Source organism: Pelodiscus sinensis, chromosome 3 (genome assembly GCF_049634645.1).
Source record: "Pelodiscus sinensis isolate JC-2024 chromosome 3, ASM4963464v1, whole genome shotgun sequence".
Lineage (NCBI taxonomy): Eukaryota > Metazoa > Chordata > Testudines > Trionychidae > Pelodiscus > Pelodiscus sinensis.
Genome location: NC_134713.1, coordinates 50,904,892 through 50,927,989, shown reverse-complemented (window position 1 = coordinate 50,927,989; position 23,098 = coordinate 50,904,892). Strand labels below are relative to the sequence as shown.

General features: G+C 38.8%; 1 protein-coding gene across 4 annotated transcripts in view; it reads right to left on the bottom strand.

The window, feature by feature from the left end:
- The window catches only part of ADGRB3 (adhesion G protein-coupled receptor B3), a 632,976-nt gene that overhangs the window by 123,119 nt on the left and 486,759 nt on the right, over positions 1-23,098 (bottom strand). For all 4 annotated transcript variants that reach the window (XM_075923697.1, XM_075923698.1, XM_014575580.3 and 1 more), the window contains 3 exons: positions 13,528-13,654; positions 11,806-11,909; positions 7,628-7,730 (listed from right to left, as the gene is read on the bottom strand). In XM_075923697.1, the coding sequence (XP_075779812.1) occupies positions 7,628-7,730; positions 11,806-11,909; positions 13,528-13,654 (334 nt within the window). The remainder of the gene's footprint in view (positions 1-7,627; positions 7,731-11,805; positions 11,910-13,527; positions 13,655-23,098) is intronic.

Here is a 23,098-nt window from a genome sequence, read left to right as displayed (position 1 = left end):
AGATATTTAAGAACAGGTTACATAGACATCTGTCAGGGATGGTGTAGATGGAGCTTGGTCCTGCCTTGAGGGCAGGGGGCTGGACTCGATGACCTCTCGAGGTCCCTTCCAGTCCTATGATTCTATGAATGATGTGGTTGGTGTCTGCTATAGACCACCAGATCAGTTGGATGAGTAGACAAGGCTTTCTTCAGACAACTAACAAAATCTTCCAGACCACAGGCCCTGGCTTTCGTGGGGATCTTAATCACCCTGACATCTGTTGGGAGACCAATATAGCAGTAAACAGACAATCAAGGAAATTTATAGAGAATGTTGGGGACAATTTCCTGGTAGAAGAACTGAAGGGATCAACCAGAGGCCATGCTGTGTTTCACCTGCTGCTCACACAAGGAGGGAAGTAGATCACAGAATCACAAAATCATAGAACCAGAAGGGACCTCAAGAGGTCATCAAGTCCAGTCCCCTGCCCACATGGCAGGACTAAGCACCATCTAGATCATCCCTGACAGGTGTCTGTCTAACCTGCTCTTACATATCTCCTGTGATGGAGATTCTGCAACCCCTTTAGGCAATTTTTCCCACTGTTCAACCAAAACCTCCTTTGCTGCAATTTAAGCCCATTGGTTCTTGTCTTATCCTCAGAGGCCAAGAAGAACAATTTTTCTCCCTCCTTGTAAACACCCTTTTAGATACCTGAAAACCGCTATCGTGTTACCTTTCAGTCTTTTCTTTTCTAAACTAAACAAGCCCAATTCTTTCAGTCCCCCCTCATAGCTCAGGTTTTCTAGACCTTTAATCATTTTTGTTGTTCTTCTCTGGACCTTCTCCAATTTCTCAACATCTTTCTTGAAATGTGGTGCCCAAAACTGATCACAATGCTTCAATTAAGGCCTAATCAGTGAAATCTTTGGCAAGTTTAAACATATAAAAGAAGCTTACAAGAAGTGGAAACTTAGATAGATTACTAGGGAAGAGTATAAATATATTGCTTGAGTATGCAGGGGTGTAATCAGGAAGGCCAAACTGCAATTGGAATTGCTGCTAGCAAGGGATGTAAAAGATAAAAAGAAAGAAGGTGGTCAGAAAAGGTGTGGGATCCTTACTGAATGATGTGGAAACTCAACATCAGCTCCCAGACTGCTACACTAGGCAGTATAGTATGGGAAAGAGGTGGGCAGCCCCTAGTGGAGAAAGAACAGGTTAAGAACTATTTAGAAAGCTGGACACATACACAGGGCTGAATCCAATGCATCTGAGGTGCTGAGGAAAATGGCTGATGGGATTGCAGTCACATTGGTCATTATCTTTGAAAAGTCATGATAATTGGGAGATGGTCTGGATGACTGGAAAAGGCAAATGTAGTGCCCATCTTTAGAAAAGGAAAGGAGAATGCAGGGAACTACAGACTGGTCATTCTCATCTCAGTCCCTGGAAAAATCATGGAAGAGCTCCTCAAAGGAATCCATTCTGAAGCACTTGGAAGAGAGGAAAGTGATCAGGTATAGTCAACATGGATTCACCAAGCGCATGTCTGCACATCATGATTGCCTTCTGTGATGAGGTAACTGGCTCTGTGCACATGGGAAGGTGGTAGATGTGATATACCTTGACTTTAGCAAACCTTTTGATACTGTCTCCCACAGTATTCATGCCATGAAGTTAAAGAAAAATTCATTGCATAAATGGACTGTAAGGTGGATAGAAAGCTTGTTAAATTATCAGGCTCAACAGGTAGCTCAATAGCTTGATGTCTGGCTGGCAGTCGGTATTAAGTGGAGAGCCCCAAGGGTCGGTTCTGGGGCTGGTTTTGTTCAACATCTTTATGAATGACCTGGATGAGGGGATGGATTGCACCCTCAGCAAGTTCGCAAATGACACTAGCCTACGGGGAGAGGTAGATACTTTGGAGGACAGAGATAGGTCCAGAATGACCTAGACGAATTGAAGGATTGGGCCAAAATAAATTTGATGACATTCAACAAGGACAAGTGTAAAATCCTGCACTTGGGACGGAAGAATCTCAAGCATAGCTACAGATTGCAGACTGACTAGCTAAGCTGTAGTTTGTCAGAAAAGGACCTGAGGATTATAATGGATAAGAAGCTGGATATGAGCCAACAATGTGCCCTTGTAGCCAGGAAGGCTAATGGCATATTGGGGTGCATTAGTAGAAACATTTCCAGCAGATCTAGAGAAGTGATTATTCCCCTTTATTTTGCACTGGTGAGGCCTCATCTGGAGTATTATATCCAATTCTTTCCCTCTGCCCCTATTGCAAAAAGGATTTGAATGCATGGGAGAAAGTCCAGCTTATGGCAACAAAAATGATGGCACACATGACTTATGAGGAGAGGCTGAGAGATGTGGAGTTATTTAATCTACACAAGAGAAAAGTGAGGGAGGATTTGATAGCATCCTTCAACTACTTGAAGGAGGGGTTCCAAAGAGGATGGTGAGAACATGGAGCAATGACAGAACAAGGAGTAATGATCTCGAGTTACAATGGGGGAGATCTAGGTTGGATTAGGAAAGACTATTTCACTAGGAGGGTGGTGAAGTACTGGAATGGTTTACTTAGGGAGGTGGTAGAATCTCCATCCCTACAGGTTTTTAAGTCCCAGCTTGACAAAACCTTGGCTGGGATGATTTAATTTAGCAGGGGGTTGGACTTGATAACCTCCTGAGGTCTCTTTCATCCCTATGAATCTATGATTCTCTCAGCACTCTACTGGGAGGGGAGAAAGCCCACCTGATAAGTCAGAGCTAGAGTATAATCAAGAGTTAGGTTACGACTACACTGCAATGCTATTTCAGGACATTGGAATATCCCAAAATAGCTATCCTGCATTTTAACAGCCAGCCCATTGTTTCTGGCTTGCTAGTCCAATGACCCTATACATCTCATTCCACGAGAAGTAAGGGGTGTTTCGAAATAATGACTTATTTCAAAATTTGGCGCTGTGTAGACAGTGCCAAATTACAAAATAAGCTATTTTGAAATAACATCAAAATAAGATACACAATTTACATAGCTCAAATTGCATATTTTATTTTGAACTACGGTGTAGCGTAAATACATCCTTATAGCTTTAAGGAGCAAAGTTCTTGCAGTGAAGAAATGCAGCTGTTTTCTTGATGGCAGGGAGAGCAACAGAAAGCAGATACTATGGAAGAAGTTACATGAAATAATCAAGCCTTCAAATCATTAGAAATATAGTTCCCAAAAGAAAAATGGCAGTCGCAACAAATTTTAGGGATATATTCTTGTATTTGACAAAGGATATCTATTTGTGCTATTATCTTATTCATTCAACATGGCATCTTTACTATTAATTTCAATGGATTCTGAATCAGGCCCTTAATTACAAATATTAATGAGTTTTAAATCAGAATTGAAAGGAGTATCTTCAGCACACAAATCATATCAGAAAGATCTCCATGTTTAAGTAATTTGCCTAATATTTTAGACACAACAAGTTTTACCTAAGAAAAGAAACCAAGAAGCAGAAAGAAGTATCAAAATGTTACAGTAAATTAACATGCTTCATATGTCCTTCCAAGTGCAACAATGATTTTATTTAAGCAGGATAATTAATCATGGACACTTTTAATCAAGCTTTATAGCCTTTGTGAAAATTCTGCCTCCAACAACCTTTTTTTTTTTTCAAAACAGGTGCTTGAAGGAACAGAAATCTCTACAGATGTCTTACGTGTTGTTTCAGAGACTTTTCTGGATTCGGAAACTTCTTTGGAAAACATATTGGCTGTGTCTACACTGCACCCCTTTTCCGGAAAAGGGATGCAGATTAGACATATCAGAATAGCAAAATCTGCGGGGGATTTAAATATCCCCAGCGGCATTTGCATTTACATGGCTGCCGCTTTTTTCCGGCTTGGGGATAAGCCGGAGAAAAGCGCCAGTCTAGACGTGATTCTCCGGAAAATATGTCCTTTTCTGGAGGATCTCTTATTCCTACTTTCAAGTTGTTGGAGGCAGATACTTTCAAGTAGGAATAAGAGATCCTCCAGAAAACGGCATATTTTCCAGAGAATCACGTCTAGACTGGCGCTTTTCTCCGGCTTATCCCCAAGCCGGAAAAAAGCGGCAGCCATGTAAATGCAAATGCCGCGGGGGATATTTAAATCCCCCATGGATTTTGCTATTCCGATGTGTCTAATTTGCATCCCTTTTCCGGAAAAGGGGTGCAGTGTAGACACAGCCATTGAGAATAGGTGACCAATACTCTCCTGTGTCCTCCAAGAAACTGCACAAATATGTTTCAGTATGAAGGGATCAAAGAAAAATGCTTCTCTGGTGAAAACAGCTACTCCAGCCCAAATCTTCCAACTACCATGATCCTCCTCTTCCTCTCCCATCTTAGCACAGGTGCGGAAAAAAACCCTCCATGGCCTACACGTAGGCCTAATGTCTGAACTTCAAGTTGAAAAACTTGAGAGGGAAGAACTTCTGCCTTTAAACATTAAGCATTTGAAATATAAAAACTTTGAAGAACTTAGACTACTTTTATATGGCCCTAGCAGTACACACTCTGTCCATTTCTCCCTGTGGGAAATATCATGACCCCTTTTTTACTTTAAAAAAGGACAGAACATACTTTTACAGAAAAGTAGAGCATTTCAGGCTCACTAAGGTTCATTAATTCTTCATATACAAAAGAAAGTGATGTCAAACCATGAAGAATACACTCAGTCTTAAAAGACAAATGACCAGTGTGTACAGAAATAACCCTACAAGTACAAGTCTCTTAAAGTTGGAACAGTTATTCAACAAATAAGATTGATTAATGAACAGAGAGGAATCTACAATCTGTAAGCCAGGACAACAACATACTGACTGTAATGATCATATCTTCATTTTGCTTAATTTACACACTGTTACAATTTACTGCTAGAACTGGGCCATGACCATATCTAAACTTATCCTAAATTCAGATCCAGTTCTAAATCCAATACAAAATTTAACAACTAGGCCTATATAATAGAACACCAAATGTGCACATCCTTGAACTATGTGGTATTAGTATTCAGATACTGATTAGTGCTAATCCGATGGTAGTGATACAAAAATGATAACTGGACACTATAGAATTCAAACTTGGCAAATCAGGTCTCTCATTCTTTACATAACATGAAGACAAGTCCTTTTCTATTTTAATGATTTAACTACTTCCTTGTCTGCTGAAGTACCAGAGTAGCAACACCTATTCTCCAAGAGCCAATTGCCTAGCAGTCTTTAGACAGTGAAAATTTCTGCTGATTTCAATTCAACCTTCACATGAGTAAAAAGTGCAGCATTTGGCCCACACACTATTAATAAACTCCAGAAATGGATCCTGTTTGTATCACTAGGGAATAGTACTAATATAACTTAAACAACAGATTTTTTTTCTCCTAAAGAATGGTTTAAACACAGATCTTCTCTATTTCTGCCACTTCCAGACCAAATTTTCTCAGTTAACAAGGCAAACTAAGATTATCCCTCCAGCTGTTGGCACAGAAATCTACATGGAGGTTCTTTTTCACATCACCATCGAAAGTAAAAATTCTAGTATTAAGGATTTAGACCTGGGATTCAGCAAACCACTTATATGATTTTCAGTATGTTTTTAAGTACATGCTTAAGTTTTTCTGACTTCAGTGGCTCTTAAGCATGTGACTAAAAGTTATGCTGAAACATATCATTAGCTTACAATCATTCAGATGATGCATGCATGCAAATGGTGGTCTTCTGGAGTAATGACACATTAGCTCTGCAGTGGACACAATAGTAAAATCCAGTTTGAATAAAAGAGAAACTTTTTCCTTTGGAAAGAAAGATCATATTCTGCCCTTGATCCATTTAAGATCTGGCCTCACTAATGTGGGGTTCTGCATATGTTTCAAGGACAACATATGGACTACAGAGAGTATATATAGACACAAAATATCCATTTTAGAGCAGTTTTTCACACCACAAAACACTGTAATATGCAGACATCATGACGTGCTCTTATTCGCTCACAAATTGCCTCAGAAGTTGTTCATTCTTAGGATCTCTTATTATCAAAAAAGAAGTTGAGGAAACATCCAAACACTTTCCTGGAACTCAGGAGCTAGAAATGAGAGGGCTGTTGATGCAATGAGTAGGGCTGTAGCTCTCAGAGGAGTAGAATTAAAGTTTGCCTTGGTTCCGGGATTCCCGAGATCCAAGCACACATATTCTGGATTGGGAATATCACTCTCTTAGCTAGAGATTCTCTCCATACCATGATGCTTACAATCTCTGGTCCAATCTCTGACAATAAGGGGTATGTTTTATTTTCCTGTCTCACTTCCTATTCTTTTTTCAGAACAGTGAAACCAAAGAAAAACTTCTGCAGAGGCAACACATTTGGGAATGCCAACTACTGGGGATAGCTCTTCTTTGAAACGAATGCAACTTAATGTATAATAAAATACGATATATCACTTTTCCAGTTTTTGTTCTGGACTAAAGTTTTCAAAAGTACTGAAATGACTTAAGAATCCAGATCCCACTTACTTCCAAGCGGACTCAAGCTCCTAAATCACTTGCACACTTTTGAAAAATTTAGTCATGGCCTTTAGATGCATAACTCCTCAATGAGATTCACTGGACATACTTCTGCAGTCTCAAATAGATACACTTATACAATATTATACAATACTCGTATACTATATTGTAAATTATTGTACAAATCTTTATTTTCAGGTACATTTTTTAGCCTGTTGCCATCTTCCTCTCATTGACTAAGTAGAGATGTTCAGATAAATTACTAAGCAATGATTTGAAAAGTGCATATGAATGACAGTAATAGATGAAGACAAGTACAATACTATCTAATATTTAGGTTAATTGTAAAAGAATACAGTATACTGTTTTTCTAAATCATCTGAACCAGTTTTATTTAATTTTAAACAACTTTCTGTTGCTTGGAAAAGCTGTTCAGTATCACTCAGAAAATTGTGATGACCCAGTAGTGGCTACATGTGATAAAGAGATCTCACTAACAATCTGAAACCAGATTCTGTTGAGATTAATATAAATCCTGCAATATATACATAAACAAAATGTACAAGCTTCTTACTATTCTATATCCGTTAGCAAGGAAAGGTTTAAATAGTTTAATAATTTATCTGGTACCCATACAGTCTTGCTACAGCATCTGAGTACATCTGCTTGTACACATTTTCAAGAGTAGTACTCTAACTTCCAAGCAATTCACACTTGCCTTAGAGTGTTAGTGTAGTAATAAAAAGACAAAAACATAAAAAAATAAAAACCCAACATTGTAGCACAATCCTATTACAACTATTATAATGAGCCAGAACTCTTGCTTTTGATGTGTTGTATGTCTTTGAACTATTTTAGCTTTGAAATTTTGTTACAAAACACACAAGACTACCACAGAGAACACAGCATATCTAAAGGGAATAATACCAAAAGGGATTTTTGAAGGAAAAAAATTAAGAAACATATTAAATCACTTCCTTTGCCTGTTAATATTTTACCAAAACCTCTCTACTCCTGTTAGAACTGGTTTGTATCCAAATTAAACACAAAAAGATAGATATTAAAATAAAAAGTCAATATAATCATTCATACCTTATTATGTGTCTGAGTTTGTCCTACCAGTATAAGAATATTTGATGAGATAATAGATAGGCAGAAATTAATTAGAATTATTGACCTCTCAGATCTGATGTACCTGTCCAAACAAATATAGAATAAAAGGTTTTAAAGCCATTGAAAATGAAAATATTAATATTATAACAGATAAGCAACCATAAATGCAATTCTTCAAAATTCTGGTGACATTTTAAAATGTAAGAGCTCTGTTACCAGAAAGGTAAAAGATATTTTTCTATTAAACTATTACATTATTCCTTGTTTGATACTGTCTACTAATATAAAATAGCATGCCAGTTAGAAAAGTTTTTGTTTCCATTATATATTCTATAATTTCCTCATGATGCCTCAAGACATTAGATTCTATCAGTGCTTCCATTATAAACCACTAGTATTATTGATATGACATCATATTGATAATAATGTGACTGCATAAATTCCAATCAATAGTAATATAATTTCTTTTGCTCTTTGCTCCTTTGGAATGTTCATAGAGAGAAATATCCACCGCTAGCATAATTTGAAATAGCTCCATTGAAGTAACTCACTTCAGTAGAACTATGCTGATTTACATTAGCTGAGAATAGTACCCACAATGTATAATTAAGATGCAGTAAAGTAGATGATAGCACGGAAGTGCATTCTTAAACACTCACATTATTAGGATAATTACAATACATAAGTTAATCTTGAAGTTTAAACTACACATACAAAATAATTCGCAGAAGCGATAATACAATAAATCCTTCATCTTCATATGACCAAATACTAAAGATAGCTGATCTTGGTACTATTAAATTATAACACAGAGTATCACAGACTCTCTGTTGCCAGCTTTTGTTATATTATTCATTTTACAAGTCTATTAGGAAAGTAGTTGATAGGATAACAAAATACAACTGTATCAAGCTAGTTACTTAATATGTAAATGTCCTCACTCTGCTACATAGTATTTTATATGCTGAAGCACACCAAAACAATGCTGACTATTTCAAGGAAGTGTATTATTGGCCTGGTATTATAGGTACTCTGCACCACCATTGACTTAAATCACCTGGGAGCTGTGGGTGTCAGGATTTTAAGAAAATCATGCAATTTATTAATACCTTTTACTTTGTTAGAGCTCAGTTGATATTACTGAGTGACTATTTTTTTCCACTATTTGATCTGAGGAAGTGGGTCTGGCCCACGAAAGCTCGTCATCTAATAAACCATCTTGTTAGTCTTTAAAGTGCTACATAGTCCTGTATTTTGAATGGGTCAGACATTCATGGGTTTAAATCCTATTGCCAGGTATTAGATGCATAACCATGGTTGACACTGTGTTTATTAAAGGTCCAGTTTCTAAATAAATAAGGGATGGGGTGGTGGAAGAAAACAGGAATAAAAGGGGAAAGAAATAATCCCTTGGAATGTCTATGGTACATGAAGCTGACAGAGAAGGTGCAAATTGTTCTTAAGTACTCATTGTTTGTTTTTATGTCATTAAAACCAAACAATGGGTGCTTAAGAACAATTTGCACCTTTTCTATTAGCTTCATGTAGCATGGACACTCTAATTGACTATTCCTTTCCCCTTTTTTCCTTCTCTCTCTCCTTCCCCATCCCCTATTTATTTAGAAAATGGACCTTTAATAAATCCATTCTTCTGAAGAAATAGGTTGTGCCTACAAAAGCTCATGATACCATCTACATGTTTTGTTAGTCTTTAAGGTGCTGAAAGACTATTTGTTATTTTTAAAGTTTTTGCTAATATGATAGCCAGTGTTCCTCCTATACATAAAATATATGATTCCCAAGGCTGTGTGTGACTCAGCTGATGAATACAAAAAGTCTAATGCATTTGCCTACACACCACTATTGTCTAACTCCTTACTAGTGATGTATCTAAACCAGATCCCAAAGCAAAATACTGTGCAACTATAAAGAAGCTCAGATGTAAACATGGGGTAAGAATGTGTGAGTAAATTTAGTACCTAGGAAGGTTAAAGGCCCATGACATTTCCCTGAGCAAGGCAGATGCTGTGCAAGCTTTCAGCTGCTCTGCTAATACACCTTTCTTCTGACCAAAATTCTTGGCCTCTTTTGAGCAGGTACTGCCAATCCAGTGATCCAAATTGTGGGAAGGGGGGTTCTGCTAACTACAAATATTTTTAAAAATGAGATAATCAAACCCACTGGAACCACGAATCCTAAAACCAGCCATACTGGGTCAGATCAATGGTCTATCTAGCCCGTATCCTTCTTCGGACAGAGGACACTACCAGGTGCCCCAGAGGCAATGAACAGAACAGGCAGTAATCAAGTGCTCCATCCCCTGTCACCCATTCCCAGCTTCTGAGAAACAGGAGTGGGGGACACCATTAATCACAAGAGGTAGTATAGGAAACCTTTATTAGATCCATTGCCTATCCTTCTCCCTATGCAAGACTGTTGACTAAAGGGTACGCCTGAGAAGTCTGTTCAGTCCAGCTTTAAATAACTCAAATGCTGTGACTTTCAAAAGTCACTCTACAGTTTAAAAAGCCTCCATTTTAGCACATACTTTCTGATATTTACCTAAATTGTCCTTTTTTAAAATTTCACCCAAAACCTATTTTAATGACTTTCAGGTCACATTAAACAATTCCTTTTTCAATTCAGAAGATGTTCTTCTGGAAAAGACATCTACTACAATCATACTCAGACAGGGTCTTCAACAATGCTAGAAACAGCAAAAGACATAGTAATAACCCTATAATTACCTGTCAAATTCTGAAGTTGGAGAATTGGGAACCTCTGCCTGAAGCCATAGTATACTCAGTGTATTATTTATTTATTTTGCATTTGCACATTAGCTGAGCCAAGCAATAGGGTCTTACAGTCAAATTGAGCTCCTGGAGGCCACTGCTGAATTTGGTCATTGGGCACTCCTCAACAATGTATATTATTGTTTAATTTGGGCCACAGCTGCATCTTGAGTAATCCTGAAGACCCAGCAGGGCTGGCTAGCTGCAGAAAAGCCTTGCCCAATCTGGAATTGGTTAAGAAGAGGCCACTGACAACATGGCAGATTGAAACTGGTCAGGGAGAGCTGTAGGGTCTGTGATGAGAAACTGATTGGTAGTCAGTGCTAATTCTTTAAAACATGATGGCTGATAATCCTTAATTTTTTTTTATCCTGGGCAGTGTAACCAGATTTTATATATTGTACATAAATGTCTAATCTCCTCCGTCTCACTCTCTCCATCTTTCTGTCTCTGTCTCTCTTGTGGAGAGAAATGTAGCTATTTATTTTGGTAATTAAGCTATTTATTTCAGTAATAACTTGTTGCAGCATATTCCATTGATTAATGATACATTACTTACAATTTATTCTATCCTTTTAGGTTTGTCGTATTTTAATTTCATTAAGTGCCCTTTTGTTTTTGTATTATGGAAAAAGGATAAATAGCTGTCCCTGGTTTGCTGGCTCTCTCACTCATCTTATATATTTTTCACTTTTCTTCTTCCACACTAACTAATCGTGTTATTTTAAATCCCACTTTATATTGAATTTCTCCTTGCACTTTTGATACTACATGTCCTTAAGGTATAAAGCAAGTTCATTATTAGACTGTGCCAAAAAGTCCCAACCAAACATGTTTTTGAAGGCATACTGCTTCACTCTGTGCCCTTCAATGAATGATGCAGCTGAAGTATGCACACTTAAGCATAGTAGTCTGACCCTGCAAAACCTGAAACTTCTTGTGACTTTGATGAACATTTTTTATTACACAAATACCTCATGTTCAAATGTAAATGGTGGAGAAGTGGGTCAGGAAATAGGCCATAAGCCTCACTTCAAAAATAAGAATCTATCTCTGGAGGAATGCTGTAAAGTGTTTATTAGCTGTCGGAATACTGCACTGAAAGGGTAATATCATTAATACTGGACAGGTTAGAGAAAATATGAACCATAATGTCACCAGCAGACCAAGACAGACAAGCAAATCCACTATACTAATCAGATTTTTGGCACAGCAATTACAACATGCACTAGATAGCTATTTTGTTTAAAATGCCTCCTTTTATGACATATAGAAGATAAGAACATGTCTAATGGTATTCTGAAATACTAATTTCATTCCAAACAACTGTGACTTTTCATTTAGCCATGTCCATTGATTACATACCTCCATAGTGCTGCATAGACAACTGCTAAGGTGATCAAGGCCAAGCATGAAAGACCACTGCCTACTATTAGTGTTACAGAGGGTGTGCCTGATGATTCCATGATCTGTAGGGTACAACAAATGACTGTGAGAGAAAACCACCTTTCAGGAATTAAAATGCCAGAAAAGAGCAATAAAAAGGAAAATACTTTAAACAGCTACTGTATCATAGCTAGCTTTGGTACTTATAAGTATGAAGCAGATATCCTCCTCCTAATTTAATTCCCATTTTGATTCATATACATCTCTGAAATCTCTTTAATTACTGATGTCATCCAGAGAGGCCTAAGAGCTTTAAAATGTTCTATTAAGCCCCTATATAATGTTTTGTAAAGTAAAGCAAATTGTGACATTACACATTAGTAGGACATCACAATAGTAATTTAGGTTTAAAAGGCACCCCAGTAGTTAACATAATTTAATTAATTGTTTTCCTTGAAAGGTCGAAATATTTGGCAAACAATGTGCTAAACAAATAGCTTGTTTTATTTACAGCTATTAAACATCCAATACTTTACCCATGACCTGACTTATGTTCATTGCAAAATTACCAAACTTTAGGACTTTTAATAACTTTGTCTAAAGTCTAGTATTTCCACACCCTTAATTTTCTTGGGCCTCTGATCATATAGAGGAAATGGCAACATAAAAGAACACAAAAAATGTATGCTTCTTCTGAAAATCTTGGAAATATAGAAATATTTAAACTGTGCTATTCTGACATAATAACAGTACAAAAAGAAAGATATGACCTTGAAAAATAAACCTGATTTTTTGTTGTAAATCAATTAGTCAGATATTAGTATTATGTAGTAGGGATTTCTTTTTATGCATTCTAAAATTAAAACAATATTGGCTAATATAAAATCAAAGATTTTGCCTAAAAGTTTGACAAGATATTCTATATGGTTTACCAATATGCTATTTAAAGGTTTCAATTATGCACTGCACATTACATTTTATCAGGATACCTTTGGTCAACCAAATAAGAGCTAAGATTAATGTATTTTTAGGCCAGATTTTATGCAGAAAGTCATGTTTTATCTCAACCACTTTGTTTCCGAACAGCTAAAGCTTACTATTCGACACAGTATCTGATCACACACTTCCAAAGAGAGGAAAACCAAATTATTGCCCTTTGAGTTCAACTTGAAATTGCACCTACAGTGGATGCTTATGCCTTTTATGTCACTCTTTTCTAATGCAAACTTTGTTATTTTTCTTAAAGACATCAACAGACAACACGGAAAACCAGTACTGAACACGTCCAATGCAGATCTGCAATCTGTTTAACTACCTTATCTAGGGTTTTAATTTTACTAACAGCAATAAAACCTTCTACATTCCTCTTGAAAGGTTTACATCCTTGAAAGGGGCTGTTAAGTTGACAATCGTTCAATATGAAAGTTTAGAACACATTTGCAATACAATTAGAAGGCTTTCCCTATAAAATCCAGAGATGGAAGCCCTCCGAAATTGACTAGGATTTAGTTATATCACAAGACTCTGGAATTCATGTATCTGAGCTACTGTATATAACAGGAGACTAACAACATTTGCCGACCTGCAGTATTTAAACAATTCTTCAACGCAAGCATCTGAAATCTACCTGACAGAGAAGCTTTTGCACCACAAATCTTCCTGCTTTTGCATTAAACCTGCCTTTTTGTCTTTGTTACTTACTATTTCTCTAGGTTGCTGAGCCAAAATGGCGAAGGTAGAGAGTCGATCACATAAGCATTTCGTATGGGATGCATCGGTAAGCACAGTTTTACATCCCTGGGTGGACCAGGTTCCCAAAGAGTCGTTCCTGCAAAGGAGAGAGAGAGAAATCGGGATAATTATGCCTGGCGGTCAATTCCATGAAGAGAAAATGCAGCTTAATTGAGAGGAGAGTCTAGTGTAATTCCCGGACAGCAGAGATCTACTTGTTGTTCAGTAGGACTTAATTTAGATGCATCTCCAGCTGTACAGTAATGCAAGGGGAGAGGGGGAGAAAAGGCAGGGAGGCAGCTATGCTGCGTGCAGTGAGCTGTCCAGCATTCTTCGTGCTGAAACCTCGCCTGGCTCTATAGAGCGCTCTTTCTAGCAGCAGCGGCAGCAGCTTTGTGCGCGGCCGGCCAGCCACTTCCTAGCCTCCTCAGACCCCTGCAAAAACTGATAGGGGGTACAGGAGGGTGTGGGGGAGACAGGCTTGTTTCTCTCTCTCCTACCAGCTCTGTCTGTCTCTTACTCCTTGTTTTGGGGTGGTCGTTAGTGCGGTGTGCGTGGGGAGTTTGAATGCAGATCGCTTGAAAATGTCTGTCTGGGTTACACTGGTTGCATTGGGAGACGCCGGATCTTCTGCACTGCTGGCTATTTGTGTGGAGGATTTTTTTTAAACGATCAGTCTTGGAAATTTCACCCTGGAAACGGCAGCATCAGATGCCTCCGACTATTGCCTGTGCCACTGCTTCAGGAGGGATGGATTTCAGCACAGCAGCCCACAACATCGCCAAAGAGACACGAGTTCACCCTCCAGACATCTCTCAGCCCGACTCACCTTCTCCTCTCTCCCTCCCCCTTTCTCCTGTTCTTTTTATGTGGGGCTACAGTAGTGGGGTAACCCCAAGCCCTGGGCGCCGTTATAATGGGACTTTCCGCCCTACGCCATTAAGAAAAAGAGTATCTAAAACAACCTCCAATTCAATTAGGCATCGAAAATGCTCAAGCGCGCTTTCAAACCTACCCCAGCAGAACAATAAAAATGGTATCGACCCACGTTTTCTTTGTGCGGAAAGCTAAAGAGGGGGGAACAACCCAGCTCCCCTGCCTCTGAAAGGCAGCACTGGGATCAATTCCACAGGAGAAAGGGGTCGGTTTCAAGGAAATCAAGCCTCTTACCTCTACACATGTCATATTTAGAGTATAACAATTGGATTCCCTGCCCCCCTACGTCTAGGGATCAAATGGAGGCACTGCTGTTAGTAACAGCATGTGTTGTCAATTCTTGTCAATTTCACTCTAGGTCTCTAAACAACTTGAAATGAGAAAAAGAAACAGTAAGACATGGGGAGGGGAATAACTACGTTTCATTTTTATTCATCAGGACCACTCTCCTGTTCACCTGTGCTGCCTCTGATAACCCACATCTGTGAGATTTCTCCAAGCTAGGGCCCTCAAAAAGTGTAAATCTGTAATCCCTAATACCTTTTCAAAGTACAATTCAGACTATTCCACATTGGCAGCTTACACTGCTAGCTTTTTCAGTACCCACCAAACACAACACTTGTATCATATTACCTTCATACCAGTTTCACATCAAAACTAAACACAGACACAACTGAGGAATCTTAGATGAAAGAAAAATCACCAAATCTCCAGCCACTAAAGCTTTCCTTTAGGAGCTTCTAGTCACACACTGTTCCTTGCACAAAACCAAACAATACTATGCCAACATCCACTTAAAAATACTCATATTTTATTTAAACTACAATAAATTCTGAAGCATATCTTCTGGTTCACCTTACAGTTTTATTGCTTTAGCTTTCCTTTTTCTTATCTTATTGTGACACAGTTAAGACCCAATGAAGTACATTTATCTGAGATGATTAAATATTTAAGACAAATGATAGCTTAAAAGAAATGGACAAGTTTAAAAATATAAGGACGGTATTATTCAGTCTGATTTTAATGCAACTCTGAATTAAGTACACTGAACATAACCTGTGTTGACAAGTATTGCATGCACAATGCATCCATTTAACTCTAAACCTTTCAAGATTGTGTCCAATGAATAGCTCGAGGTGGTGTAGATGGATATATAAACCAAGTCTATTTAAAACAAAGAGTCCTGATGACAATTAAACTAGTGTAAAACAGTACAGTCCGCTGATTCAGTGAGTCTGACTCTGCTCTCAGATATACTCATATAAATCAGGAGATAAAGTCACAGATGATTGCAAATGGCTACCAATACAAGCACTATGTCACATGACACCATCATATATCCATACATGCTACACATTTCACCAAACAACTACACTAGAAATACTTCAGACAGTTAGATGACTTTTTAAAAGTTCTCAGTGCTGGCTTAACTGCTTCTCTTGAACTCAAAAGAAAACTTCCTATTGATGTCAATGAGAGCACAGTCAGACCAATACTGAGCACTTTCAAAAAATACTATCCTTTATCCTCTCCCCCTTTGATGAAGGATAGTGAGATATTGACATTTAAATGATCACATATTCAATATTGCCCTTCTTTCACCTTTTTATTTTTAGAGGAGAAATTCTATTTTTGATGACAACAAGACATATTTCTGTGGCAGGTTCATTTTTAAATGATGGCTGGTTGAAACTGTTTAGATTGCCAGTCTAGTCCCTCAGGGTAGACAGAATATAATACACCAGAAACAATGTTATTTTTACTATGCAGTAACTTTCCATTAAATATTATGTGATACATTGAAAAATATTCTCATTAATACAAACAGTGGGACTAGTAACTTAGATTTTGAAATAGGACTTTGTACATTAAAATGTTCTGTAAGTGCACTTTTGTATAGTAAGATTAATTCTCAGAGGCAGAATTTCTAAAATTGATCACAGAATGATGACTGGGCCACATTTGATGCTCTACCAACAACATTTTCTTACCTGTATTTTTCTAGATAAGAAATATATCCACTTAAATTGTATATGTTTCATTGAAATGAATGGAATGTCCTATTAACTACAGTGCTCTTTTCTCTACATAAAAATAACGATTAATAAAATTCTGCAGTGGCACTACTGACTCACTTAACAATGCACTAGCCACATAAGTATACCAACTACCACATTATTCTACTCTGATTTCTAGCCAATAATACAAAATAAATTGGGTTTATTATGGGCCAGCTTGTTTACCACTGTCCAATGCTGCTAAATAGAGAGATCAATGGGAGTACCTATCTGGGTAACTGATCACCAATGTAAACAATGGGACTACAAGCTGGATGTGTGTGATATACTTTAGCAATGAGCTTGCTGGTGGATAGCTGTGCTTTATGGGAGGATGAGCATCCCTTTACATTATCACATAAAAATATCTAGGTTAGTTAAATAATATGGTTCACCACTGAGTTTTCAGAATTTAGGAAACTCCACAACTAAGGTAGCTGTGCCATCTTAATCCAGCTCTCTTATGCATATGTTTTATGATACAGTCTTTAATTACACAGTCACATACCATTTGTTCACTGCTCATACAGAGGCACATACTTTTCCTTCTTAGTTTTATAGTTAGATCCTCACAGCAGAAGAATGTTGGAACTCATGAGTTGGAACTCATTAATTCTATGTTCTGCAGGGAAAAGTGCTCTAGTAACTATAGTACCATTTCTATCTGTCCCCATCTACCCCTTCTCTGCCTCCTTGTGCATATATCTCTCCCTGAGTGCCTAACTCTGATCTCTCTGATTTTAGGTGTTACTGGGTTCTATGACCCTTCCTTCTCATCCCTGTTCTTAACTCCTTTGACTCAGACTCATAGACTTTAAGGTCAGAAGGGACCATTATGATCATCTAGTCTGACCCCCTGCACAGTGCAGGCCACAGAATCTCACCCACCCCTCCCAGAATAATCCTCTCACTTATATCTCAGATATTGAAGCCTTCAAATACTTTGAAGACCCCAAGATGCAGAGAATCCTCTAGCTGTGATCTGTACCCCATGCTACAGAGGAAGGCGAAAAACCTCCAGGGCCTCTGCCAATCTACCCTGGAGGAAAATTCCTTCCCGACCCCAAATATGGCGATCAGCTAAACCCTGAGCATGTGGGCAAGGCTCACCAGCCAGACACCCAGAAAGTTCTCTATAGTAACTCCTATCATCCCTCCATTGACCTATTCCCACTGATAATGAATGGACAATTAGTTACCAAGATCATGTTATCTCATCAAACCATCCCCTTCATAAACCCATCTAGTTTAATCTTGAAACCAGATAGATCTTTTGCCCCCACTACTTCCCTTGGAAGGCCATTCCAGAACCTCACTCCTCTAATGGTTAGAAACCTTTGTCTAATCTCAAGTCTAAACTTCCTACTAGCCAGCTTATATCCATTTGTTCTTGTGTCCACATTGGTATTAAGCTTAAATAATTCCTCTCCCTCCCTGGTATTTATCCCTCTAATATATTTAAAAAGTGCAATCGTCCCCTCTCAGCCTTCTTTTGGTTAAGGTAAACAAGCCAAGCTCCTTGAGTCTCCTTTCATAAGACAGGTTTTCCATTCCTCGGATCATCCTAGTGGCCCTTCTTTGTACCTGTTCCAGTTTGAATTCATCCTTCTTAAACATGGGAGACCAGAACTGTACACAGTATTCCAAATGGGGTCTCACCAATGCCTTGTATAATGGCACTAACACCTCCTTATCCCTTCTGGAAATACCTCGCCTAATACATCCCAAGATCGTATTAGCCTTTTTCACGGCCATGTCATAATGGCGGCTCATAGTCATTTTATAATCAACCAGGACTCCGAGGTCCTTCTCCTCCTCTGTTACTTCCAACTGATATGTCCCCCGCTTATAACTAAAATTCTTGTTATTAATCCCTAAATGCATAACCTTACACTTCTCACTATTAAATTTCATCCTATTGCTATCACTCCAATTTACAAGATCATCCAAATCTTCCTGTATGATATCCCGATCCTTTTCTGAATTGGCAATAGCTCCCATCTTTGTGTCATCCGCAAATTTTATTAGGACACTTCCACTTTTGGTGCCAAGATCAGCGATAAAAAGATTAAATAAAATTGGCCCCAAAACTGATCCCTGAGGAACTCCGCTAGTAACCTTCCTCCAACCTGACAGTTCACCTTTCATTATGACCCGCTGTAGTCTCCCCTTTAACCAGTTGCTTATCCACCTCTCATCTTTCATATTAATCCCTATCTTTTCCAATTTAACCAATAATTCCCCATGTGGTACTGTATCAAATGCCTTACTAAAGTCAAGGTAGATTAGATCCACTGCATTTCCTTTATCTAAGAAATCTGTTACTTTCTCAAAAAAGGAGATCAGGTTGGTTTGGCACGATCTACCTTTTGTAAAACCATGTTGTAATTTGTCCCAATTGCCATTAGCCTCAATGTCTCTAACTACTTTCTCCTTCAAAATTTTTTCCAGGATTTTACATACTACAGATATCAAACTAACAGGACTATAGTTTCCCGGGTCGCTTTTTTTCCCTTTCTTAAAAATCGGATCTATATTAGCAATTCTCCAGTCAAATAGTACAACCCCTGAGTTTAGAGATTTATTAAAAAATTTTGCTAATGGACTTTCAAGTTCATGTGCCAGTTCCTTCAATATTCTTGGATGAAGATTATCTGGGCCCCCCGATTTACTCCCATTAAGCTGTTCAAGTTTGGCTTTTATCTCGGATATGGTAATATCTACCTCCATATCTTTAGTCCCATTTGTTAAGTTACCATTATCCCTAAGCTCTTCATTAGCCTCATTAAAGACTGAAGCAAAGTATTTGTTCAAATATTATCCTAGATTATCCTTAACCTCCACTCCATCCTTAGTAATTAGCGGTCCTACTTCTTCTTTTTTTGTTTTTTTCCTATTGATATGGCTATAAAACCTTTTACTATTGGTTTTAATTCCCTTTGCAAGGTCCAACTCTACCTGACTTTTAGCCTTTCTCACTTTGTCCCTACATGCTCTAACCTCAATAAGGTAGCTTTCTTTACTGATTCCTCCCATTTTCCACTCCTTATATGCTTTCTGCTTTTTCTTAATCACCTCTCTGAGATGCTTGCTCATCCAACTTGGTCTAACACACCTGCCTATAATTTTTTTCCCTTTTCTAGGGATACAGGCTTCTGACAGCTTCTGCAACTTTAACTTAAAATAATTCCAGGCCTCCTCCACTTTAAGATCCATAATTTCTTTAGTCCAATCAACTTTCCTAACTAATTTCCTTAATTTACTAAAGTTAGCCCTTTTGAAATCAAAAACCCTAGTCTCAGATTTATTTTTGTTTATCCTTCCATTTAATTTGAACTGAATTAGCTCATGATCACTCGAGCCAAGGTTGTCTCCTACAACCATTTCATCTATGAGGTCCTCGCTGCTCACCAAAACCAAATCTAAAATAGCATCTCCCCTTGTTGGTTCAGCAACTACTTGATGAAGGAATTCATCAGCTAACACATCTAGGAAAATCTGAGCCCTATTATTACTACTAGCACTTGTTCTCCAGTCTGTATCTGGAAAGTTGAAATCTCCCATGATTACGCAGTTTCCATGAGTATTTACTTCATTAAAAACATTAAAGAGGTCTCTATCCATATCCAAATTGGATCCTGGTGGTCTATAATATACCCCAAGCACTATCCCAGGGGAGGATCTGATAGTTTTCTTCTCCAATGTGATTTTTGCCCGAACAGACTCTGTCTTCTCCATTCCATCACTTTTTCTTTCTTTACAATCTACCTCATCTTTAATATACAATGTGACTCCACCACCTTTACCCTTATTTCTGTCTTTCCTAAACAGCACATACCCTTCAATACCTGTACTCCAGTCATGCCTAGTATTTCACCATGTTTCTGTTATTCCTATAATATCTGGTTTCACTTCTTGGACCAATAGCTCTAGTTCCTCCTTTTTGTTACCTAGGCTCCTCGCATTGGTGTACAAACATCTTAATTTTTGCTGTTTGGCCTCATTCACATTCTTTACCCAATTTGGCACGGATGTTATACCTCCAATATGACCTATTAGACTAGTATCCACTCTACCCTTCCTCTTATGTCCATTCTCCTACCCCCAGTTATATCCTTTCTTACTTTTTCCTCCCTCTCAATGCTAAAATCCAGCATAGAGATTACCTGGTCATCTCCCAACCGTTTCCCCCAAATTCCTAGTTTAAAGCTCTCTTAATCAGTTGAGCCAGCCTCCATCCTAGAAGTCTATTTCCCTCCCTAATTAGGTGAAGTCCGTCCCTAGAGAACAGTCCTCTGTCCATAAATGCCTCCCAGTGACCATACATCCCAAAGCCCTCCTTATAGCACCACTGCCTAAGCCATCTATTGATCATCATAATCCTGTCACATCTTAGTTGCTCTTCTCTAGGAACAGGCAGAATCCCACTAAAGATCACCTGAGCCTCAATTTCCTTGAGCATCCTCCCCAGCCTAGCATAGTCTCCCTTAATTCGTTCCAGCGAGAATCTAGCCGTATCATTTGTTCCTACATCAAAGATGATCAATGGATTCCTTCCTGCTCCCTTAATAATCCTCTTCAACCTCAGTTCCACATCTCGTATCTTAGCACCTGGCAGACAGCACACCCTTCTATTCTCTGGATCATCTCTGGTAACAGGCCTATCTATTCTTCTCAATAAGGAGTCCCCAATCACACAGACCTGTCTTTTCCTAGGGACAGTGAAATTCTCTGGTCTATCTCTAGCTTCCTCTGGCTGCAAGTCCTTGCCATTCCTATTTTCCCTTGTAATCCTCTTTAACCCATCCAGTATCCTCCTAATGCTCATTATTGGTGTTGTCTCCATTAAGTCTTCCCCATTATCTATGGGACTAGCCACTCTTCTCTTCTTCCTCACCCTTCCATCTTCATTTTCTACCTGCTTTACCCCTTCTTCATTCTCCAGCTCCACATACCTGTTCTTGAGCTCTATTTTTCCTTCACTGACCCATCTTTTCCTCTGCCTGGTTCTCTGAGTCACATGCTTCCACTGTCCATTTTCTTCGCCCAGCAGTCCCCCCTCTGAGGCCCTTGATCCTGCTTCCATCTGCATATCTAAACTTTCCCCTTCAGCCACATCATGCCTTTGCCCCATCATCTGCTCAAACCCCCCTTCTAAACTCAACCAGAGTTTCCACCTGCATCTCCAGTCCTCGGATCTTTTCTTCCATCAGCTCGATAAGGCGGCACTTCATGCAAACAAAACTCCTTTCAGGTACCCCCTCCAGAATCATGTACATACCGCAGCTACCACATCCAATCATCCTCCTTGTGTTCTCTACTAGTTGGGCCATGGCCACTAATGCCTCTATGTTTTATCTACTTTCTCACCAAAATCCTATTAGTCTGGTGAACACAAAAACAAACCAAAACACCCCCTCCACAGCAAAAACAAACTCCAAACAAGTCCCACAATCCAAACTCCCTTTACAAACTCCCACTCAAACTCCCCTGTTTACAACTCTGTTTGCTGCTCCTGTGCCACTGCCTGACTAGAAGGCTACCTTTATAGGACCCTTAATCAGTGAAGCCCCGCCCCCTAATCAGGGCTCAGCTTCTCTCCCAGCATACTGCCCCTGTTTACAGTTCTGTTTGCTTGGCTCCTTTGCATTTGAGTCAGGCTGATTCCTCCTCCTCTATGCTACCTTGATACTATCAAGAGGAGCATTGACAGCACTGGAAAGAGAGTGTCCCTGCTTTCAATTCTGGTGTCCAGCACTATATTGGCCACTGAAAACCAAGAGGAGCAAGAATTGGGAAAGTCTTGCTCATTCCCTAGGATGGTGCATGCTCTGTCAGTTTGTGAACTGGAACAGGCTCATTCTGATTGACAAGGAGGCTGTGAAGGCTTGGACTATAACAGAGTTTAAAGAAAAGCTAGATAATTTCATGGAGGTTAGGTCTATAAAAGGCTATTAGCCAGGGGATAGAATTGGTGTCCCTGGCCTCTGTTTGTCAGAGGCTGGAGAAGGATGGCAGGAAACAAATTGCTTGATCATTGTCTTCAATCTACCTTCTCTGGGGCACCTGGTGCTGGCCACTGTCAGCAGTCAGGATACTGGGCTAGATGGACCTTTGGTCTGACCCAGTATGGCCGTTCTTATGTTCTTATGTTAAGTAGGAGTGTTACAGGATGGAGTATACTCAGGTCAAAACTAATGCTCAGAAAATAATGCTCAGAAAATAATGCTGCCAAACTCTAAATTCTTCTGAGCATGAGCAAACTATAGTCTTTAGAGGCTTGTCTCTTGGCCAAATTTAGGCAGAAGTTGAAGGATATGACAAAAGGCATACCCCTGACAGCAATGTCTTTTGCTAAATTTGTATTTCCTGCTTCAAAACATGGAGTCACTAGAGTTTCTCAGTGAAATAGTTTTAAGAAACTTTTAACATGGGGGGAAAAAAAACAACCACATATTTTTTTCTCAACTCATCTCCTTTTAACTCAGATATGGCTGGGCTGGTTTTGCTGAAATTGGAAAATGAAACATAAACAAATGCCACGTTGG